Raw genomic sequence first — 10000 nt, forward strand, 5'->3', positions numbered from 1 at the left:
GGCGGCGAGCTGGCAGAATCGTTAGGACGCCATTTTGTTTGCCTTTACGTTCTGCGTTCAAATTCCGCCGAGGTTGATTTTGCCGTTGATTCTTTCGGGGTCGATGAAATAAGTACCAGTTGTGCATTGACGTCGATATAATCGACTTACAACTATCCCTGAACATGCTGGCCCTGTGCCAAAATTTTAAATCGCTTTTTTGTTGTTGTTGTTGTTGTTGTTGCTGCTGCTGCTATGTACATATGTAGATGTTGAAGAATATCATTAAAGTCTTTTTTGGTTTGATTATCATTTGTACCAATTACACGTGGGAAGATTGCAACAGTTCCCAACAGACAATATTTTTCATTCAACATTTCCATAGATCTAATATCTTGACTAATCAGCTCTCCTCATCACTTAATTTAGTGTTGCTCTGCCGCTTCTTAGAACACTATTGTCATTTCAGTCAAACAAAATCATGTCCGGCGTCTCATGCTCTGTCCCTGTGGTCTGCGTCGGTGCGAAAATTCCATAGAATGTTCTTTAAAATCCCGATTATTTCTCAATATTCTTAAAATATATACGAGTCTCTTCTATGTAGTCAAGTGTTTTGCAAGAAATACCAAGCAAATTCTGGAAGACTCGTAATTTTAGATGGACAATCGTGGTGGGAAAATACGATCAATGATGGCATAGATACAAACTGCCACAGCGAATGGAAACAAATCGATCTACTTCATCTTCCACTTGCAGTAATAGGCTTTGTATCTAAAGAATCAATCATTTCTATCATATTTATGTATAAATATTTCCAGTTTTGTGTGTGTGTGCTTTCAAGAAATAAAATGTGAAAATTCTTCTTTTTTTTTTTTAATATTACTAAGAGAATTAACGAAACCCTATCATGAGTTTCTCAGTCGGCTCTTAGTATATCGTGGAACAGCAATTTAGAGATCCTTCGTCATCGAAGGACGGGATGACCTAGTGATCGATACTTGTTATGGATTGAATCTGCATTGATTTGTTGCACAGCAATACGAATTCGTAGCTCTCAGTCATGTGTTTAGCCATATACAAACATTCTACCGATAACGAACCCTCATCTTTGGATATAATTTCTTTATTAACTGCTATAAGTTGCTCAAATTTCATATATTGATTTCAAGTTTTAGCACAAGGCCAGCAATTCCAGGGAGCGTGTAAGTCGATTACATCAACCCCAATGAACAGCTGGTGCTTATTTCATGACCCCGAAGATATGAAAGACAAAGTTCACCTCGTCAGAATTTCAGCTCCGAACGTACAGACGGATGAAATGCCACTACTAAACATTTTCTCCGGCGTGATAATGGATCTGCCAACTCGCCGCCCTCAAATTTCATATATTGATAAACTAAATCCTCTATAGTCACTCTTCGCGTTGTTCATCCTAGCAGGGATTATATGACGCCATTCACGTCTTGACCGAAGAATGCCTCAGGCTGTTCGATACCAATAGAAGGATACAGGTTGGTCATGGATATGACACCACTCTTGAGAGCAATATGTACAGATGGATGATTACTTACTGAAAGCCGGACACGGACAGAGCTGGTTGCGCAGTTAGAGCACAGTCATAGCTGTGTAGCTTCCCTAGACACGAAGGGAATGTGCTGCCACCTGGCAGCATATTGCGATCGTGTGTGTCTACTATAATTTCGGGTGGACAAAAATTTTGTGGATGAAATTTGTTAGACGGTAACTTTTTGGAAGCATGTCATGGAAAGGTGACCATTTCTTCTCTTGGATAGTAGAGTTTATCCACCTCCCGGTTTATCTCTGCCACCTGGTCTTTGAATCGGTGTTTTCTTACCTCTTCAAACTGATCTCTGTCAGAAACGTATGTTAATACAGCCAATTATTTAGTCTTTTCGTTTTGCCACTGCCAAAGCCTTTCTAATATAAATATATAAATATAGAGTTACATGTTTTTAGGTAGAGTGTGCGTCTATTACGTCTGTTCCATTATTTTACTCAGAGCTATTTTATCAAATGCATAAAGATAAAGGAAAGGCGACATGTGTTATTTAATAGAAAGCAGAACGTTAATAACAGAGCGTTCAGTTACGTAACATAATACGCCAATGAAATTTTCCTCGTTTTTCTAATTCTGTAATCGACGACCGTAATGGGTTCCTACATTAGCACAACACAAATTTTAATATGAAATTATGACTGAGTAAGTCAACCCCCACGACTTGACTACCATTTATTTTCTCGAACCCTTAAAGGGAAACGGTAACGTCAATCTTGCTGAGATTCGAAATCAAATATTCATTTACGATTTGCACGTAAAAACCTCATATCTAAGTGAGATTACAGTCGGTTAAGCAAACCCCACTGCTTCGTTTATCGCCGATATTTCCTTTAACGACTCTGGCAGAATAAAACGTCAAGTGGTTCTCGACTCAATCAAAGTTCAGAACTTTCAACGAAGTCAGTATCGATTTACAATAGCCACAGAACTTAAAACCTGTGCGGTGGATAATACTCAGCTAAATCCATCCTAGTACTTGACTCAAAAGGTAAAAGGTTACAACTGCATGGCATCTACCATTTTATTCTATGAGTAACCAATTCTAAAGAGCAGCCACTCCACAATGACAATATTTCATATTTCATTAGCCAACAGAGTCCAAGATGGGGGAGAGAGTAGATGCAGCGGGGTGGGTGGGGGTTATGCTGATGGAGAGTAAGCCTGACGAAATCAGCAGCAGCAATACATAACAGGAATTCTGAGACGCGTTGGCCGCGTATTTGGGTTGTGGGAGTGACGGGTTAAGGAACACTCAAGAATACCACTACTAGTGTATTACTGGTACTGGTTCAATTCGCACCGGAAGAGAATGAAAGATATCAGCTTTAGCGAATAATTGGGAGGAGGAGGAGGAGGAGGAGGAGGAGGAGGAGGAGGAGGAGCGGAGGAGGAGAAGGAGGAGGTGGAGAGGAGAAGGAGGAGAGGAGAAAGAGAAGAGCAGTGTTAAAGATTTTAATTATCATCATGGAGATGATAATAATAATATTAATAATAATAATAACAATAATAATAATAACAATGATAATAATAATAATAATAATAATAATAATAATAATAATAATAATAATAATAAAAATAATCTTGCTACTCAGGCCATTACACCTGATCTCGTGGTTAAACATCAGGTTGGCAAACTATGCCTGTTCAATGATATGTTAATCTCATTAGACTGTAACACTTTTGTAAAAACATTTGGAAAGTTAAGTAAATAAAAGGACCTTGAAATAGAAACCTGGGAAATGTGGCATCTGAGAACAACACGTGATCATCGAAACTTTGGGGACAGCACCAAATGGCGCTTTTAAACACTATGGTGAAATACCAGGAAAACCGCAAGGCATCAGAACTACGAATCATTGTCTTCAAGAGAACTGTCCACATCTGATAAAAAACATTGTCAACCTGAAACCATTTGATTCTCTAAAGACCGTATCAAAATTTAAATATTACAAATTTCACAGAATCTTAGTTCTTAGATTCTGGCCTCCGTCGTTAATTATGAAGAACGTCATTGGTAAAATATCCAACCTGCTGTTACTTGAGGTCTCTGGGGTGAAACTTGGAACAACTCGTATAAAACAAAGCAACAATAACGTAAAGGATAATAATGGTTACTGATATAGGCAGAAGGTCATCACTTTTGAAGGGACCAGTTTAATTAATTAGACGGTCACCACTATTTGACTGGTATTTAATTATTCGACCGAGAAAAGCTTTACTTTCTTTTTCTTTCCAACACTGTGTCCAGCATTCGTCTATCTGGTACCTTATTTTATCGACTACGAATGGATAAAAGCCATAGTTGACCTCGTTCGAGATTTTAAGGGATTCTCCCAGCTCCCCGCTTTTAATAACAACGGTTTCTCATTTTGGCGCGTGACCAGAGATTTTAAAGGCAGGGGTTTAGTCAAGACCAGCAAACCCGGTTCTTAACGGTTTCTTATTCTATCGACAAGTTAACATGGATGTAGAGAGTCGGAAATAAGACAGCGTTATTTTATCCAACGTGCCAACAACAACTCCTTCATTTTCGACCATGGTTTCTTACATTGGTACCAGGCGGGCAGTTTTTGAGTGACGGGGCCTTAGTCCATTGAATCGGCCATATTATTCATCTAATATTTAAGGGACGATGAAAGAACAATTGACACCGGTAAACAACATCAAAGCCAACAAGCAGTAATAACTTTGTCTGACATTGGCACAGTCAATACCAGAGATTCTGGGGAGAAGGACGAATCGATTAAATCGATATCACTGTGTGAGTGATTGTATATTTTATTGGCACCGAAAGGATGAAAGGTGAGACTTGAACTCGGAACGAAAAAGACCAAAGAATAAATACCACAAGGTATTTTCACCAATGCTCTATCGATTCTGTCGTAATGATTTTTTTCTTTTTTTCAAATTTGACATAATGCCAACATTTCTGTGGGGAGGAATTCTGTTTACTCCAAGAACATGTATGATAACTACAACAACAACAACAATACTAATACTACTACTACTACTAATAATAATAATAATAATAATAACAACAACAACAATAACAATATTAATAACAACAACAACAATAATAATAATGATAATAATAGTGGTTCCAAATTTCAGTACAAGGCCTTAACTTCGGGAAAAGGGGTAAGTCAGTTACATCGACCCCAATATTCGACAGGTAATTATTTTATCGACCCCTAAAGGATGAAAAGCAATGTCGACTCGGTGGAGTTTGACCTCAAAACGTGAAGAGGGAAAAAATGCCGCTAAGCATTTCACCCGGCGTGCTAACGATGCTGGTAGCTAGTTGCCTCAAGAAGAAGAAGAAGAAGAAGAAGAAGAAGAAGAAGAAGAAGAAGAAGAAGAAGAAGAAGAAGAAGAAGAAGAAAGATAATCTTTTCTACTAATGGCACAAGGTCTGAAATATTCAGGCTGGGGGATAGTCGATTACATCGACCTCAGTATTGAACTAGTACTTAATTTATCGACCCCGAAAGAATGAAAGGCAAACTCGAACTCGGCAGAATTTGAACTCAGAACGTCGAGACAGTCGCAACACCACAAAGCACTAAGCATTTTGACCAGCGTGCTAACGATGTTGCTAGCTCGCTGCATTAATAATAATAATAATAATAATAATAATAATAATAATAATAATAATAATAATAATAATAATAATAATAATAATAATGATGATGATGATGATGATGATGATGATAATAATAATAATAATCCTTTCGACTATAGGCACAAGGCCTGAAATTTTATTGGGGGAGGTGCTAGTCGATCAGATTGACTTCAGTGTTCAACAGGTATTTGTTTTATCGATCTCGAAAGGATAACATGCAAAGTCGATCTGGAATATTGATAACAATAACAATAAGAATAATGACAAAAACAATGACATTGACGATGATGATGATGATGGTGGTGGTGATGAGGTTAGTCACAAGGCCAGCAATTCTGTGCGCAGATAGGATTTCGGTCGATCTCAGTATTCGACCCTCAAATGTATAAAAATCAAAAACGGCTTCAGCGGGATTTGAACTCATAGCTTAGAGGAACCAGTGATAATGAAAACAACGATTCCTGCATTTTTTCCTTTTCTTTTTTATTTATTTTAATTTTATTTACGTTTCGTTTTTTTTTTAAGTGTAGCGAGAAAATTTTAAATATAAAGATAAAAAAAAAATAAACATCAAATATTTAACACAAAAAAAGCTGAAAGTAAAATTGGTTGTAATACAACACCAACCACAATAACAACAACGACAAATATGCAACAACAACAGCAACAACAATAATAACAACACCAATAATGATAATAGTGTTGGCGGGGTACATACCTCGTTGCGTGGTTTGTGATAGAACAGTTGTAAAACAAGAAAAGCTGAGTAAGTTTATACAAAATAGTAATTGAAGCCCGTGTGGGGGTACAAATGGCGTTTTCCTCTCCATCATAATAATAACAATAAACATCACCATCATTATCATCTTCATCAACAACAGCAGTTGTAGTAGTAGCAGCAGTAGTAGTAGTAGTAGTAGTAGTACATCCCAGAAATATCTATATACATATAAATATATATATATAGATGGATAGATAGATAGATAGATATGTTAAGTGATATTTATATTCACGACAACTTGTTAGCGTGTTGGTGTGTTTTGTTCTGTTCGATGTGGTGGCTGTTGTTGTAACTGTGGTGAACGGAGTCTTTTTTTTTAACACTTTGATGCGATTAATTCTTGTTTATTTTGTTTTTGTTTTTGTTTTTGTTATTTTTTTCTCCAATGGTTTCGTTTAATGGGGTGGTGGTGAGGGTATGTGTGTGTTTACCCTGACCAGCGAGTCACTTGTAAGCAACATCCTTGATATAGTAATGGCGGCGAAGGCGGCGGCGGCGGCGGCGGTGGCGGCGGTGGTGGTGGCGACGTGGCGGGAAAACGAAAAGTCACGGCGAGAGATATTGAGCGATGGAGTACAGAGGAAAACAGGAGGAAAAATATAGCGTTTCCCCTCCATATATGCATATGCGCGTGTATACATACATACACACACACATATATATAAATATATAAATATATATATATAATTATATATATATATATATATATATATATATATATATATATATGTATGTGTGTGTGTGTGTGTGTGTGTGTGTGTGTGTGTGTGTGTGTGTGTGTGTGTGCACACACTATCTAACATGCATATAGAACGCTCGATAAATGGACACCGTTATAGGCATTCATGTGCGTGTGTGAGTGCACATGGGTTCGTGTGCCTGTGTATTTACGTATGACTATATATACGATATTGTTTTATAAATATGAAACATGTGTAATATATCTGTATTCCTGGACGACATTTTCATACGCATCATTCACATATAATATATATATATATATATGAATGAATGTATGTATGTATGTATGTATGATTGTTTGTTGTATACGATGGTGATATGAGCTGGTGATGACTGATGATGCGAAAAGGGGTGATAAACAGCGAGCGAAGTATCAGAAAGAGATGCGCGAGACCGGGTTGGCCGAAAATACTACGGATCCACCTACAAAGAAGCAGACGATAGTTTGGTTTGGTAAGTGTTGTAGAAGAAATTACCGGTGCTGATGTTTGGTAACGCAATATAGGTAAGATTCCTTACGTTATACAAGGCAGGCATACAGACACACACATGTGTAAATGTGTTAGTGTGTTAGTGGAACTGTGAACGTTTGTGTATATGTTAGTGGAAATGTGTATGTGTATGTGTGCGCGTGTGAATATGTTATTGTATAACAAGCTGGAGTTATCTCTGCATACATAACTATGTGTGTGTACCTATGTACTTATGAATACGTATATATATATATATATATATATATATATATATATATATATATATATATATATATATATATATATGTATATATGTATGTATGTATATAAATATATATACGTCAGTATATATATAATTTATATACTTATATATGTGTTTATATATAAACGTATGAATTTATGTACATCTGTACATGTATGTGCATATATATGAGTGTATGTATACGTTTCTCTCTCTCTCTCTCTCTCTATATATATATATATATATATATATATATATATATATATATATATATGCTCGTTGATATGTATATTTATATACGTCTAATTGGGATTGTATACTTGTGACTGAGCTTGCGTATACGTATGTGTGTATGTTTATACACTCGTTTCTGAGAGCGAATGTATATTGGTGCGTGTATATGTTAGTCGCAGTGTTTCTGTTTTGATTTGAAACACGTTTCTGTGTGTAAAACATTTACGAAATCTTTCTGTACTGAGTGTATATAGATACATATATGTGTGTGTGTTTGTGTACGTGTATAGGATGTGTGTATATACATGTATCCATGTGTGTGTGAGTGTGTGCGTATGAAAACGTGTGCTTTCGTTTGTTTAATTATGTAAGAATTCGCTCGCGTGGCTCGTCCTTTTGGTTCTGTTTATTTATGAGAATTATGCGTGCGTGTATATATAAATCTACATACGTCTCGATATGTGTGTAGATGCTTGCACACACACACACACACACACACACATATATATATATATATATATATATATATATTTATGCGTGTATATTGTTGTGTTCGAATGTGTGTATTTATAAGAGTTTAACTATTTGTATAAACATAGCTGTGTTTGTGTGTATGTGTTTATGTAAGATTGAACGCTACTCCAGTTTGGTTGCGCATACAGCTATAAACGCACGTGTGTGTGTGTGTGTGTGTGTGTGTGTATACGTGTAGGCATGTGCGTGTGCGCGTGCACCAATGCGGAAGTGTCGCTCTAGCATGGAATGGGCTGTATGTGTATATGTGAATGCTTAAATCTGTGTGTGTGTGCGCGCGTGTGTTTGTGTCTGTGTGTGCGCAATTATGTCTGTGTGTGCGATTATTGACTTCTAAGAATGTCAGTATGCGTGTGAAAATGTCTGTGTGTTTGCGTGACACCGTTCTATATGTGTGAATATATGATTGTTGGCATGTGTGTCAGCATAACAGAAACAGTGTATTTACATGTATCACAACGCTATGTTCGGTATATGCATGATTGTGTGTGTGTGTGTGTGAGTGAGTATACGCATGTATATGTGTGTGTGTGCGTCTGAAGAATGCTCACGAATATATATGAGTGTGTATATTTTTACGAGTCTGTTTAGTTATGTGAGTCTTTAATACAATATGTGTTTAGGTGTGTGAAGTTGTATGTATGTATGTATGCATGTATGTATATGTGTGTGTATGTTCGTGTGTGCGAATGTGCATATATTTCTCTATGTGTGTGTGTATATATATATATATATATATATATGTTTATATATATGTTTATATATATATGTTTATATGTATGTATATATTTATATGAATGTGTACATGTGTGTGTATTTGTCTCTGTGTGTATGTGTGCTTGTGCGTACGTACATGCGTGTGTATATATGCGAGTAGAACTACATTTTAATATTTGTTTACAGCCATATGTGGCCGTATATATTTAATTACACATGTGTATGTATATGTGTACCAGTATTTTTATATGTGTTTAAGTGTATATGTATCTCATTACCTTATTACATATCTATATTTGTATGTGGAGGCGCAATGGCCCACTGGTTAGGGCAGTGGACTCGCGGTCATAGGATCGCGATTTCGAATCCCACACCGGGCGTTGTGAGTGTTTATTGAGCGAAAACACCTAAAGCCCCACGAGGCACCAGCAGGGGCTGGTGACGAACCCTGCTGTACTCCTTCACCACAACTTTCTCTCATTGTTTCTTCCTGTTTCTGTTCTACCTGTATTTCAGAGGGGCCAGCCTTGTCACACTCTGTGTCACATTGAATCTCCCCTGAGAACTACGTTAAGGGTACACGTGTCTGTGGAGTGCTCAGCCACTTGCACGTTAATTTCACGAGCAGGCTGTTCCGTTGATCGAATCAATTGGAACCCTCGTCGTCGTACCCGACGGAATATCACGTATATATATATATATATATATATATATACGTAAGCACATGTCTGTGTGTCAAGTCCAGGGCTTTCTCGGAAACCGGGGCGGAGAACCCCTTTTAGAAGCTCATCCCCCCAACGGCTGATTACATCTAACTCAACGGTACAAAGCGGTCTCACATACTTTTGTCACGATAATTTTACCTGTATGCTAAGTGACTGTGGAATACGCAGCCACTTAATTAGTATTATGTTGAGGATGTAATTAATTCACTTGATGGAGCAATAGGAATAACCAATTTTGAAATCGGTGAAGGGTTCCATTCGGTTTCTATTTATCAATTTGTCTATCTAGCTATCTGTCCATCCATCTATTTATTCATCTTTCTTTCTTTCTTTCTTTCTATATTTCTTTCTATCTTTATTTCTTTCTTTCTTTC

General features: G+C 36.9%; 1 protein-coding gene and 1 long non-coding RNA gene across 3 annotated transcripts in view; one reads left to right on the forward strand and one right to left on the reverse strand.

The window, feature by feature from the left end:
- Positions 1–6643, reverse strand: part of LOC106884468 (neuronal acetylcholine receptor subunit alpha-10) — a 215093-nt gene extending 208450 nt beyond the window's left edge. Inside the window, exon 1 of one of the 2 annotated variants that reach the window (XM_089361246.1) lies at positions 5899–6643. In XM_089361246.1, the coding sequence (XP_089217372.1) occupies positions 5899–6052 (154 nt within the window). In that variant the 5' untranslated portion in view covers positions 6053–6643. The remainder of the gene's footprint in view (positions 1–5898) is intronic. The other variant, XM_089361247.1, reaches the window with a different exon arrangement.
- Positions 6644–6728: 85 nt separating this feature from the next.
- LOC149133132 (uncharacterized) overlaps positions 6729–10000 on the forward strand; it is an 8315-nt gene continuing 5043 nt past the window's right edge. Inside the window, exon 1 of the long non-coding RNA XR_016243891.1 lies at positions 6729–7207. This is a non-coding gene — a long non-coding RNA (uncharacterized LOC149133132). The remainder of the gene's footprint in view (positions 7208–10000) is intronic.

The sequence above is a fragment of the Octopus bimaculoides genome, chromosome 12, assembly GCF_046866305.1.
Source record: "Octopus bimaculoides isolate indiv1 chromosome 12, ASM4686630v1, whole genome shotgun sequence".
In the NCBI taxonomy this organism is placed as follows: Eukaryota; Metazoa; Mollusca; class Cephalopoda; order Octopoda; family Octopodidae; genus Octopus; species Octopus bimaculoides.